Source organism: Girardinichthys multiradiatus, chromosome 20, assembly GCF_021462225.1.
Source record: "Girardinichthys multiradiatus isolate DD_20200921_A chromosome 20, DD_fGirMul_XY1, whole genome shotgun sequence".
In the NCBI taxonomy this organism is placed as follows: Eukaryota; Metazoa; Chordata; class Actinopteri; order Cyprinodontiformes; family Goodeidae; genus Girardinichthys; species Girardinichthys multiradiatus.
This window is the reverse complement of record NC_061812.1, coordinates 36,411,461-36,425,632: the sequence shown is the minus strand read 5'-3', so window position 1 is coordinate 36,425,632 and position 14,172 is coordinate 36,411,461. Positions and strand designations below refer to the sequence as shown.

The following is a 14,172-nucleotide window of genomic DNA, read 5'->3' as shown; positions in this document are numbered from 1 at the left end:
CACCAGGCTGTCCCTGCCCTGCATTTCCTTCTTCAGATGGGCAAAGATGGCCAAAGAAAGGCAGATGATGAGTCTAATCTTGCCCTCCTCTTCTACTCTTTCTCTGTGCCGAGGTGCCATTTATAGCGGTCACCAAGCTAAAAATAGTTCTCTGAATTACAACCACCAATACAGTGATGGGGGACACTGACAATGGAGCCAGAATTAATGACTTACAGAAGAGGTCAGAAGACGTAGAGGTGAAAGATGGTGAAATATACATTTTAGATCACTGACATGGTCTGACTCTTTGGCTTTGAACAAATGAATTCATCCGTCATCAGGATCGTGTTGATGTAATATTAGATGGGTTATTATATTTTAAGAGCCTTCCATTCACGCTCAGCATGGAAATAATATGTTTTTTTTATCAAGACGCTAAACTCTCAGAAAGTTTTGAGGACTTTTGGATGATGCAACATTTAGCAATAATATCAAACTTTGTTTTCCTAATAAATTAATAGTCTGTTTTTACAACAGAACGGAAAAGTGGTTTCAGTGATCATGCAATACTTTGTCTTTGCTGACTACATATTGGAGTTGAACTATGTAAGGAAAACATGCAACTGTGATTTTCTTAGACATTGCAATGGTGATATTGGTTGCAATAAACCCAGATTTTCCTTACTTCTCTTTTACGTTTTATCATCAAGATGTTCCCACCACTGTCGGGTGCTTTAGAAGCTGCCCACTAAAATCTACCTCCGGTGTGTGCATCAAGGGCAATAAAAATCTATCTCACTAGGCTAGTTATGTCACTGTTGTGCAAAGCATGAATGCATGTTAACATTATAGCCTTGCAAATATTGCATCCAAGTAGCTCTTTGGAAGTGCAATAACGTACATGTTGCTCTTGGAATAATGAGTGCAATTCGGTTTCTCCCACCTTGAAATAGCCTCCTTCATATAAGGTATTGGGGGGCCCGAAGATTGCCACTTCCCAGTTGTAGAGGTCAGACTCCTCTACCAGGGTGATGCGGAAGCCCTCCACCGGCTGCTCCTGCAGGGACTTTAGCTCCATCATCAGGGCCTTCTGAGAACTAGGGGTTGCCTGGTGGGCCATGTTCATTCCACTTGTGACACCAGGGGCCACAGATCAGGGAACCTAGAGAGGGAGCAGAAAGATCATGAGATGTATGGATGATTCTATTTAATGGTAACAAACTGAGTCATGAGCTAGGGAACATCTCAGTCTTTTTTTAATCTGGTGTTAACTGACAGACAGAAAACTGCAACATCAAGAATTAGAATACAAACATGCTACGTGGCCTGCCAAGCTCGGTTTCTTTCTAAGGGCCTTAAAGGTAGAACTGCAAAGTTAAAAGAAGTGTTTTACCTCTGCCTCCTTGAACTATATGTATTTGTTTGTTTCCAGCTGTAACCTGAAAGGTGAACTCATTGGCTGGCCATGCTAACGTCGCTGTGTGTGGACAACAGTACGTGGAGCAGTGAATTTTCTCCTAAAGCCTGTGGCTGCTCCTCGTGTTTTCCAAATTCTTTGGTGTTGCCAGTGTTGACAGTTGACATGTAGAAGCAAGTCTCGGTGGAAGTCACCGTCTCCTGCGGCTCATTCCCGGGCTCCGAACAGGGATTTGGCTGTCCCTGCCATCTCACCGAGCTACTGGATCGGTTCGAGCAGGCACTCAGCTGATCCCTGATTGTTTATGTTTGTTTATCTGCGCTCCAGTAGTCTCAACTTCTCCACACGTCAGCTATAACCCCCCAACCGCGCAACTTCGTACAAACGCAGCGGGTTTTCTGCTGTCTGTTGTCCCCTCCAGCACGGCGGTGAAATAAAAACACGGAGGAACTCAAGCCTGTGGTCACAGAAAGGACAGCAAGTAAGAGATTTTTTTTTCACTGGCGAATTACACTGGCTTTAATCGATTTTTATTTTCCTCCCATCGATGCTTCCGGCTATCATTGCGCGTGTCTGGAGAACGTAATACGCGTACACAGTTGCGTGCGCGCACCCAAGGCAGGAAAAACGGCTTGCTTAAAATGTTATCAACAGCTTTAGGAAACAAATATTTTTTGTAATAATAACAATAAAAAATAAATATTGTATAATAAAACTGAAAACAAGAGCTTAAAACAGAGGAACAAAATCTTGTTCACATGACATTTTGTAATCATACAGAAGCTGGGCTTTTGAATTTTTACATTAGGTTCTATTTTATATAAAAAGTATTTTTCAGCATTTTATGGCTAGACAATATTTTTGTTTTAAATAATTAAAAACCTTTACCTTTTTATTAGTTTAATTTATTTTCGAACATTCCATCGTAAATAATAATAACATATATATAATAGCAATAATACTATTAGCAAACAACAGAAAACAGTCATATTTAAAGACAACGTAAAATGGATATATCTGAATATTTAACAAGTGTATTTGGTTATGAAATTTCCCCCACTACTTATATAATAATACAACCTTGTCTGTATAATATATCATAAATATAATATATAAAATATAATAGAAACCCCATCTAGATCCCCTAATTTTATCTTATTTTAGGCCAATCTCCCACTTGTCCTTCTTAATTAAGGTTTTAGCAAGAATTGTTTTTATCCAGTTACAACCATTTTTAGAATGATGTCATTGAGAAATTCCAGCCTGGTTTTAGATCGCGACATAGCACAGAGTCTACCCTTTTAAAGGTGCACAACGACATTGCTATGTCTGTCTATGAAAGGTGTCCAGTTGTCCTGGTGCTGCTGGATCTCACAGCATCCTTTGATACTGTGAATCACTCTGAATCACTCTGTCCTCTTGTCTCGTTTAAACAAATATGTTGGTATCCATGGCTCAGCTCTCAAGTGGTTCACATCTTATCTTACTGATAGAACTTTCTCAGTTATGATGAACTATTTGGCATCTTCTTTGAGCATATTCTATTCAGTAATAATGCCACCACCGATGTTAGGGCTTTGAATTTTAATTTCAGCAAAACTGTTAAAAATCTGGGAGTGATTTTTGATAAAGATTTTAAGTTTAGTAAACAAATTAATTCAGTAGTCAAGTCAAGCTTTTACCATCTCCCCCTTTTGTCCAAGGTTAAGGCTTCTTTAAACCACTCAGACCTTGAGTCGGCTATACACGCTTTTATCAGCTCCAGAATTGACTATTGTAATGCTCTGTATGTTGGTGTCAGTCAGTTGTTACTCAGTCGTCTGCAACTAGTCCAAAATGCAGCTGCCCGGCTTCTTACGGGTACCACCAATAGAGAGCATATCATTCCTTTTATTTCATTTGCATTGGCTTCCTATCCGTTTTAGAATAGATTTTAAACTTCTACTGTTTGTTTTTAATGGTTTGGCCCCATCTTATTTATCTGATTTGTTGTGTCTTTGTGTGCGTGTTAGATCCCTGAGGTCTTCATCCCAGTTTTTATTAAATGTACCAAGGACTAAGTATGTGCATTGGGGTTATAGAGCGTTATCAGTAGCAGCTCCTAGACTGTGGAACCAGCTCCCTCCGGACCTACGCTCTGTCTCTGACAGGCTTTTAATATCCAGTAGTTTGGTGGCACATTATTTCTGCGTTTGTATTGTTTTATTGCTGTTTCTGCTGTTGGTTGTGTGCTAATCTATCTTTTATGAATGTTTTTTTTTCTTTTTATGTATGCTTTGAAAGCACTTTGGTTGCCTAGTTGGCAGTTTTGAACGGGCTATACAAATAAATAAATAATATAATATAATATAATACAATACAATACACTTATGGCCATGAACTTTGGGTCATGACCGAAAGAACGAGATCCCGGATACAAGCGGCTGAAATGAGCTTCCTCCGTAGGGTGACCGGGCACTCCCTTAGAGATAGGGTGAGGAGCTCGGCCATCCGGGAGGGGCTCGGAGTAGAGCCGCTGCTCCTCCACATCGAGAGGAGCCAGTTGAGGTGGCTCGAGCATCTATACCGGATGCCTCCTGGATGCCTTCCTCGGGAGGTGTTCCAGGCACGTCCCACCGGGAGGAGCCCCAGGGGACGGCCCAGGACACGTTGGAGGGACTATGTCTCTCGGCTGGCCTGGGAACGCCTTGGGCTCCCCCCGGAGGAGCTGGAGGAGGTGTCTGGGGAGAGGGACGTCTGGGTGTCTCTGCTGAGTCTGCTGCCCCTGCGACATAAAGCGGAAGACGACGACAATATAATATAATATAATATAATATGAATGTTTTATTACCAATTTTTTACAAGGAAAACATATACTTTATGTACACCACATCTTTCCGCTGCGATTAAAACTGCCACATGCTTGCATATTGCACGATGCCCCATTCCATTCCAGACTTTGACCCAACAGACAGGACGCCAAATTTCTTCCTTGTGGTTCCCTCTCTTAGAACTTTCCTTAGCCTGCCAGACTATGTGGACCGTCCTTGATAAAAATAAATACATTGATTAAAAAAAAGCTTTGTATATTTAGATGGCGATGTGTAATTTGAACTTTAAAGGTGTGAACCAGATTGTAAAAACTCCTTGCCATCACCCTAATTTTTAGATCCCTCTACAGATTTAAGTCAGGACTCTGGCTTGGCCACTGCAAAACTTTAAGAAACATTCAGTCAAATCCAAGGATAACTTTAAACCTAAATCTGCCAGGTGTGTGAATAATTTGAGCTACAGTATTTATCATATAAACGATCAAATATATTAACATAAAGAGACCAGGATATTAATTATAGAAACGTTTGTTTTTTTAATGCTTGAAACATTGTGTGTAATGAATTTAATTTTTATAAAGAGTTTCATTTGAATTGAATTAATTTGAATTATTGAAATAAATTACATTTACGATGATATTCTCACTTATTGAGATTCACCTCTGTATAAAAAGGGGCTTACGATGGTGCTTGTTTATGGTTTAAATGAACCCTTGTTTTATGTCCATCTGACGTCGTGGAGGTGAGTGACATCATACAGGAACCAGTGGACGGAGCTTGACGAACCAAGATGGCGGCCTACGGCGAAGCAGGAAAGAGGTTCTACTTGAAATAAAACTCATTCCGAGGGCAGTTTCTATCGAAGTGGCACCGTGATTAGGCGTCGCTTGGATTTCTCTAGGAAGAGACGCAGCCTATACTGGTGAGAAAGCTGTGTTTTTAATCTGCGGGCCAGTTGTTTTGCTGTGTGTGGGGCGGTGGCGGTACGTAACGTTCCAGTCAGGCAGGCAGGCCACAGCCGAAGCTAAGCGTATTAGCATGAACGGTGGCGTACGCCGAGATCTGTTACGCTGTTTTTGTCAGTGTATACCGTAAGTTTGCCTTTCTCTTTCTCTAATGGCAGCTAAAATAAGCTACGTTGAGTTTACACCTTCAGCATTTTAGTAGCGGCCAGCGCGTTATGCTAGAATTACATATTATTCTAGCTGTGGCTAAAGCTATCCACAATTAAAATGTTATTTTTAAGTCTGACAGTGCATATTAGAAACCACATTTGACAGTTTGTGACCTGCAACTACCCTGTTTGAGACAAGTTTACATTATCTTATAAAGTTTTTTTTATTTACTGCCTTTCTGTTAGCTAACCAACTTTTACTGTTGTTATCACTTATTTTAGGAATATATCAACATACCCTCAGTGTTTTGAGTGAGTGCATGCTAGGCTGTTGAATAGCAATGCAGAACAACAACTTGTGATGGTGTGGTGTTATATAACTTTATCCTCAAGTACTACTAGCTACTAACTACAGGGTGACTAGTAGGTTATGGTCTTCATGCTTGACGTTAACACATCGGGAATCCGACATGGACAGCGGCAGACATCTACCATGATCACAAGACTGAACTAGTCATGTGCGGTCCAGGGTGGATTGATTCTTTGGGGTTCATTTAAACTTAGTTTTTGCTTGCTAGTAAATACTCTTATATCCTTGGTTGGTACTCATATTTGTTTTTTTTGTTTTTTTTGTTCAATTTATCTAAACGGATCAAAGTTCTGTGTTTGTGACAGATGCTTCTGTTTTTGTCTCAATTAAGCACTGCCATTCATTTGAGATGTAAATTAGTGTTATCAAGCATTTGCTTTGGAGGGAAAATAAGCTTGCTGTTGTCCTAGCAACTTCACACACTGCACTGTGTACTACGCAGTATGGTAAAAAGAAAGTACACCCTTCTCAAATCAATTTGTTCACATCTCGTACAGTATAAATATCTCGGGCTTTGGATGGTTGAGCATCAGTCAGCCACCCCCTGATATCAGTTGGCCAATATTTCATTGATCCGTTCTGATCAATGAGATACTGAAAAAAAAAAAAAAAACTTTACCCTATTGATTTAATTCACTAAATCTAAGGTCTTGAAGCAGAGAAGCATTAACCAAAATCAGGTGCTTTGAGCTGTCTTTTGACTTGAATAAAAATCAAACGTCTAAAACAAAAATCTGTATTGCCCAGGACTGGTCTAATTTTTTGGGAAGTATGTAGTTTAGTCCCTGAAACCTTTTGAATTTCAATTCGTATTTTTTTTTTGTGCACATTGATATTTTGGATTTTGTGGTTTGTAGTTTTTACACACTTGTGGTTACATTTGAATTGTTTTAGAACCGGATAAAGAGACAGTCGTTTATAGATTTAAATACTTGAAGAGGATGGAAGGTCTTTCTAGTCTTTTTACTATGACTGAATTTGTAGCTTGGCTATTAATGTTAACTTAAGGTAGGAAAAGGAGACTCTGGAAATCTTTGGTTTGGTCTCTTACTTTGATATTTACCTTTGCATGATTCTCTGTTTGTTTGCATAGAGCAATCAATGTCTAACCAGTTTTCTTGTTTTATTTTAAGTTACAAACTTCCCCAAAACATTGAGCTCATTCGTAATTTTTTTTTTTTCAGGGACTAAATGGCTTCGAGGAAGTCTGCATCAGATCCTTATAACAATGGTAAGACCTTATGTTTTATACTTTCATTTTCTGCCTGCTCAAAGCGTCAATGTGGTTTGAATTTAGGGTTTAAGAATGTGTTTAAGGTTGATGCTCCAATTACAGGTCTTCTAAAGCTCTGACCTGTCTATGCTGATTTAAGCCAAGTCTGATTTCTTTTTAGGAAACTATAGTTAAGAGAATAAAAATAATAATTCTGGGCCTCCTTCTATGATCATTATTTTTTTATGGTAAAAAGCAGAGGGGTTGTTACGCTGTGTGTGTAAGAGAGCGGTCACTAAAACAGGTTTTTACTATTTTAAAGCAAAGAAAAAATGATTCTGAAGGTAATAGTTACGTTTACCATCTTATATTAACATTTAGCGCTGTTAGCATTGCTAACTTGAAACAAAAGTATCCACATTTATTCTCTCTAGAGTCTTAACTCGGAGATTTCCAAAAGACTGCTTACAGTTCCAAATCCTGGATGTTAAAAGAAAGATGGAGTTGGATGAAACAGGAAAAACTAATAAAACAAAGAAACACTTCTGTTTTACATTAATACCTCCCTTGTATGTGAATTTGCCCCTTTGACAAAACTATAATGGATTCCCAAGATGGGCAGAAATTGACATCCTGTGACAGAAGGCTAATTCTTTACCCCAAAAAGTTGGGTAGAAAATGATTAAAAGTACTAAACAGTAAAGTAGTAACATACCCAACATCTGCCTAAGTCTAGCCTAAATGAACAGCTGATATGCTTCTATTGAAAACAGTTTCCTTTTGAGTAACTTCTTTAAAATGTCAACTGAATCATCTCTCGGTAGCAACTTTCACACCAAAAAGAGTTGCAAGGTGACCTGGTAGTGTTTAGTTATGATGCGTTCACTGATCAGAAAAATGTCAGATGTTTGAATTTCCGACCGGCTGGTCAGTGTTCAGGGTCGGTCAGTCTGAAAATGAGCTGTTTATGATCATCAGCCGATTTCTCCATGCATTCTCTACTTTGCTTCCAGTATTTATTATTATTTTTGTTTTTTCTGAACACAGGACCCATCAGCTACCTTGATGATGTTCCCTTCAAGTTAAATGACAAATTCCGATGTCCAGCTAAAGTGGGGTTACCCGTAGGTTTCTGTGTGCCAGATTATGGAGCTGTACTTGCTGACACAAAGGTATAGAGAAAATTTCCTTATAATTTTTTATTTTTCAGTTACAAATTTGACAACCACTTGTTCTGAAATATGATGATTAAGAAACAGAATTGTAATACACTCACTTCTGCTGCGATCCCCTAGTTTGGTTTTGTGTTATTATAAATGTACTAAAACCTTATTTTTCTACAGTGATGTAGTTTAGCCTCTCCACCTGCAAACCATTTCTCAAGACATTCATGAAGTTACCAAATTAAACAATGTGCATTATGAGTTTCGCTAAATACAATTACATAATATATCTAAAAACTCTAAATCCACAGTGTGATATTATAATTACATAAATATTTATAGAAAGGGGTAACCAAACAAAAGAGACTTCAGTCTCTTTCTATGTTAAGCATCTGATATTCAAGATCCTTAGAGGTTTTGAACTGGAATTTTAACACTATGTGGCTATCATGACTGATATAGTAATTGTTTTGTCTGTTCCCTCTTTGCCCATCTTTCCTTATCCTTCATTTTGTCTTCTGAACAGTATGACTTTACATTGGAGACGCGTAGTGTTCGCTGGGGGATAGAACTTGCTGATGCCAGAGCAGCAGTAGCCAGGGCGGAGGAGGCAGCAGCAGCCAAGCAGGAGGCTGAGAGCAGGGAGTCTCTGTCTCGGGACGTTGATGGAGGTGGAGGGAACAACCTTCGGTCCGTGGCAGAGGACCAGGACCTTCCACCACCAGCACTGAACCCTGTCCTGGCAGGGCTGAGTCACAACGACATCCTCACTCCACTGCCTGCCCCCAGCCTTGGCCCCAGAAAATCCCAGGACACCACTCCACAGCCACAAAACCTCAATCTAGCCGACTTTGAGCGGGAGGAAGACCCCTTTGACAAGCTGGAACTGAAAACCCTGGATGATAAGGAAGAGTTGAGGAACATTCTACAGAGCCAACCCCAACCTCAGCATCCGCCCTCTGTATCTCCACCTCAGCAAGGTTCAATATCTCGTAGAGACAGCCCATCTCCACCCAGCACCAACACCAGCGTGTCATCCAAGCCAGGCTTTGCCCACAAACCGAACGGCTTGGTTGCCTTGCTGGATCTGGAAAAAGTTGGACAGTCAAGAAGAGCAGCCTTTGAGACAGACGATCGGCCTTGTAACATCCGCTCTCTGATGTTCCCCAAACTCTCTGATTCTGGTGAACCAGAGTCCGTGAAATACAGTCCTGCACCTGTACCCATTTCTTCTCCCCTACGGAACCTACCCAACGGCAGCCCACCATCATTACAGAAAACACAAGTTATCGTTGCCCCCGAGCCACCTAGCCACAACAAGGGTGGGACGCCAAAGCCGGTGAGCGTTAAAGAACATACTGCATATCTGCTTGAGGTTTGTGTAGAACTCATCGACATTCACTCTGTTTTTGTGTTGTGCTTTGACTAGGCCATCCCTGGAACAGGATCTACTGGTCTGCCGTGTGGTGGAGCTCTTCTCAGCATGACGCCCAGTGAACGTCAGTGTGTGGAGACACTTGTGGGAATGGGTTACTCTTATGAGGAAATTCTACGGGCCATGCAGAGACATGGCCAGAATGTGGAGCAGGTCGGGCTTCTCTTCACTTTGATGCACAGAAATATGCATTAAAAACACATTTATTGTATAAATGCAGCATATTTGTAAATGGAGACATTAGATAAAACAAGCTTCATCATGTGCCTCAGAGGATTAGATCTGGCTTAATACACAAAGTTTAGACAACCTATAATGACTGAGTCCTACCTGTGGTCATACTGTACTCCCAGCCGACTCTTTAACTGTTGCACTGTACGATTCAATCAGCGTATATCCACTCAATGTTTTATTACAGTGCAACAAGAGCAAAATAAATAGAATATGTTCAACAAAAATCTCTCCACTTTCAACCACAAATTCTAATGTAAAATATGCACACAGATGCTAAATGCTTTCTATGAGGGGGCACTGGACTCCCTTTTAAAATGACCTGTGCAAGCTTCGACAGCTCAGGAAAGCGTTCTCACGTGGGTTTGGGACTGGGACCGACAGTTGGGCGCTGAGGTGTTAGATCTTCATCGACAGACTTTGAGCTTGTATTGCAGGAGGAATCTTCTTCCCCATCTGCAAACGGTTTGTTTTTGCTTGTTTTTGTTTTTTTTGGCTGGTGACGGTGCATCTTTTGGTCAGAGCCCATGTTCTGAATAATTAGGTTTGCGTCTTTAAGTGAAATTGGGCATATTTTAATTCATAAAGAGATATACTTTTTTCTGGGGGGGGTTTCTTTTTTCTTTTTTTTGGATTTGAATATTGTTTTCAGTTTGATTGTATTATTTGATTATACTAATTGTTTTTGTTCAGTCTCCAGTGTTTTTTTTTTTACCAACCTCATTTGCTCTCTCCATTCTTACAATAATCTTGGGACACGGTGTAAGCTTTAAGCTGCCTGCTCCTGCCCACGGCAATCTTTGATTGAGGGGCACTGCATCGGGACCTCTGTACATAAGCCTTGAACTAAATGTGTACTTTGGACACCAGGTGATCCCCAATATGCCAGTCTTTGCTACAGCTCTGTGATTGTGAGCTTTGATGATACAGCTGATCTATCATCTGCTAACTTGGGTGCATCCATCCTTGTCACATTTCTAATTATTTTAGACACTTTAATTGTTGAGCTCACGTTATATATCGGTAAGTTTTAGGCAAGCACGTATTTTCATTTTGCCACTTTCTGGCCTTTTTAAAGATCAGCTTACATCTGTCTGATGCCCGGTACACACTTGAACACGCTGGAAGGCCACTATCCTAAAATCTTGTATCTTGCTGTCAGACTGTACTATGGAAGATGCCAGATTTGCTGCTGTTGCAGATTCGCTTCAGACAGATCTGACAGTGTTATCGGCCCAACAGTAAACCCAAGTTACGGGTATTGATGCTTTTATTATTAGCGTTACACTCTGAAAAGAGGTAAAGATGATCAAAATGAGAAGCCAAGGCAGTCGTTTACTAGAAGAAGGGAGCAAAAATCAGTGTGTTGCGACAGAAATTAAATTGCATGATTTGAACATTTGTGTCACTGCTTGAAATTTGTCGTCGGTTGTCTTTGGTCTTGAGCAACTAAATCATCAGTCGGTGCTTTAGTTGCACATAACGGCCACAGAGCGCCAATTCAAGTCTTACAGTTCTTTCTAGCAGAAGATTTCATCCAAGACCGCCAATAATTGCACAGCGTGACCTTGACTACGCTCCTGAAGCATGTTCTCTTTTTCCCGTTTTTAAGAGTGGCCAAGAGGAACGAGTATTTGTTGTGTCTTATCTATACTCTAGAAAAACAGGAAATTTTGGATTAACAACTTAAAAGTTCCTGGACACTGTGGTCAGCTTGGAAAAACAAAGGATACATTTAAAATGTTTGAGCCCTCATGTATGGTGTGTTTTTTTTTTCCCCTCTGCATAAATCCACTACAATTTAAAGTTTGGATCTTCCAGAATGTCCTAAGCGTAAGACTATGGTAAAACAATATGATTTCGGTTTTTTTGTACAGCTTCTCCCGGCCTGCCAATAATTGAGGGCGCAGGTGTTCACAATTATTGACATGAAAAATAAGTCTTTTGCACAAACAAAAAGAAGCTGTAATATGACATTTTACTGTAATACTCTCATTAAGAGAAACAAAAAGAACCTTATGTTAAAGGAAGTTATCAGAGACATTTATTGACCTTTGACTGTCGTCTGTCCAAGGTGTTGGACTATCTGTTTCTTCATGGCCGGCTGTGCGAGAGGGGCTTTGATGCCAGTGCTGTGGAAGAGTGTTTAGAAATGTACCAATGCTCAGAAGAAAAGGTTTGTACTTTTCTCTTGATCTTGGAGAAAACTAAATGCAGAGTATTGACCTCTTTTAATGATTATTTCATTGTGAATTACACTGGTTGTTTTGCATTCATGGTTTATCCTTGTTTCCAGGCCTTGCAGTATCTTGAACTCATGTCCAGATTTGGTGAGATGGGGTTTGAGAGAGACGTGATTAAAGAGGTTCTGCTAGTCCACAACAACGATCAGGACAAGGCTCTGGAGGACCTGATGGCCCGTGCCGCTGCGAGCTGAGCCAAGACAGTGGGCAAGCCAAAGCTCTACCCTGGGCATCTGTCACCGCTCCCATCCTAAAGCCCCTTTCCCTCTGCCTACCATATCTTACTACGCCCTGCCCTTTTGCCTTTGTTGTGGAAAGGACACGTGGGAGGCAATTTCTGTCTGTGCTAAAACATACCATGCCTCAGCACTTCTGAAAATTTATGTGCCTAGATTGGATCGAGTTAACCTGTACCAATACAAAATCCTCATTTCAGGTACTGCTGTGTCATTGGAGTATATGATGACTGAACTGGGAAACATGGGCTGTGGCATTTTGATGCCACTCTAATTTGCTTCCTCTTGGGAGTCTTTCTTACTTACTGCAGAAGTAAATGGGGGAGGAGCTAGCGGGAGGCTATGTGCACATCATGGGAAGATTTGTGGGAACTTTATGAAAACTCTTAAATAACAAAGCTGCCATCTTCCACTGCTCGCTGCAGATGTCGTAAGTGGTGATGGATGCGGGGAGGTCAAGAGGAAGCCCTCTTTCCGATTGAACCAGCTTCCAGTAGAAGGCACAATCACCATACAGAGCTGACTCTCAAGAAGTGCCCTCTGAGCTGTTGTGCCCAGGACCTATTTCTGTTCTTCTTTATGCTTTCTTACATTCATGTCTTATATGTTTTTTCTGTTCATTTTGGACATCGTTTGGTTTCTGTTTAAAGGTTGCAGTTATTTGCTTTCTGTTTTAGGAATTGCATTATAGATCATTAGTCATGAAAACTCTGAATATGAAAGAGTGCCCTGTTGTACTCTTCAGCCTGCACTGGAAAAAAAGAAACCTGCTGCAGTGGGGCAATGTGGGAAAATGTTCTCACTGAAAGAAGTACAATATATATCCCTTGCCCCAATATTACTGCTCATATGACACACAAGCACACGTTTCATCATTCAAATCTTACTTAAAATTGTACACTGACACTTTGATTTAAGATTTATTAAGAGTTCGGTATGATTATGTAAGATATGTTAACGTACAAATGCAACACTATTAAACTGTCCTGAACCTTTATTTGCAGACTGGAAATTAATGCGGTGGTTAAAAAAAAAAAAACAATGTAAGTGAGGGTTGTTTATCTTGCAGCCAAATCGCAGTGCAATAGAGACATTTCATGTTGTGTGACTGTTGACTTGCACTTTGAGCCTCCAAAAATGTTGTAAGAAATGGTCTTTAAAGCCTTACTGGAAATATGGTTGAAAGAAAAACTTCTTTTATTGATTTCTGTCATTTGTTTCCTGTCTCTGAGTTTAACACAAGATCTAATCAAGCCTGGCGTTGGATTGTTGACTTTTCCCCTCGTGTTTTAAATGTCTTGGGGTCTTTTTTTTTTTTTTTTCAAACTGGAAATTTTAGATAACCTGCATTTTCATAGATTCTTATTGAGTGGTCGTCAAAAAGAAGGAAAGAGTTTTTTTGATATTAAGTGAATGCTTTCTGTTAAAATGTTTACTCAACTTGACTAGCAGCAGGAATGACTGAACTTTACAAGATCGTGGGTTGTGCTGTTGATCGTAGATGATTAAAGGCCTTAATATTAGCAAAATGTGATTCCAAACACTGGTTCTGCACCTCAGGCGAGTCCAGTATTTCGTCCCTCTTAAATGCAAGCACTCTATCTAAACAAGGCATGGGCTGGGATGAGACTCCTACAGTTTGATCATCTTAAAGATAGATAATACCATGGTATCCTGACAAATGTGGCGCATATGTACAACATGATCTAGTTACGGTTATTAAAAGAAGATGAGCAGCTGTTATCATTTTGTTGCAAAAATAATCTAACAGATTTTTACTGTTGTAATGTTATCTAAAACATTTTTTTTACTTCGCTACACACAGAACAGTAAAAGTATTTTTGTCACGATGTTTCAAAGATAAGCTGAGTACTTACAATATACAGTTTTCAAAAGATTTTTTAGCTAAGCTTTCCAAGCCTACCTGGCCACCCTAGTTAAATAATGATTTAGCCAAG

At 40.1% G+C, this 14,172-nt stretch overlaps 2 protein-coding genes across 3 annotated transcripts in view; one reads left to right on the top strand and one right to left on the bottom strand.

Moving 5' to 3' along the window:
• The window catches only part of ube2r2 (ubiquitin-conjugating enzyme E2R 2), a 29,363-nt gene that overhangs the window by 11,179 nt on the left and 4,012 nt on the right, over positions 1-14,172 (bottom strand). Inside the window, exons 1-2 of one of the 2 annotated variants that reach the window (XM_047346843.1) lie at positions 1,376-2,144; positions 926-1,144 (exon numbers count right to left, since the gene is read on the bottom strand). In XM_047346843.1, the coding sequence (XP_047202799.1) occupies positions 926-1,108 (183 nt within the window). In that variant the 5' untranslated portion in view covers positions 1,109-1,144; positions 1,376-2,144. Of the gene's footprint in view, positions 1-925; positions 1,145-1,375; positions 2,145-14,172 lie in introns of those variants that run through there. The other variant, XM_047346844.1, reaches the window with a different exon arrangement.
• ubap1 (ubiquitin associated protein 1) lies at positions 4,958-13,418 on the top strand. Its single transcript, XM_047346842.1, has 7 exons — positions 4,958-5,131; positions 6,878-6,924; positions 7,954-8,078; positions 8,596-9,408; positions 9,499-9,657; positions 11,810-11,911; positions 12,032-13,418. The coding sequence occupies exons 2-7, from the start codon at positions 6,885-6,887 to the stop codon at positions 12,170-12,172; spliced, it is 1,380 nt and encodes a 459-aa protein (XP_047202798.1). The 5' UTR covers positions 4,958-5,131; positions 6,878-6,884; the 3' UTR covers positions 12,173-13,418.

Coding starts and splice junctions, on each gene's coding strand:
- ubap1 (XM_047346842.1), top strand. CDS start 6,885: ATGGCTTCGAGGAAGTCTGCATCAGATCCTTATAACAATG. Junction 6,925..7,953: donor ATCAGATCCTTATAACAATG/GTAAGACCTTAT, acceptor TTCTGAACACAG/GACCCATCAGCTACCTTGAT. Junction 9,409..9,498: donor AGGGTGGGACGCCAAAGCCG/GTGAGCGTTAAA, acceptor TGCTTTGACTAG/GCCATCCCTGGAACAGGATC.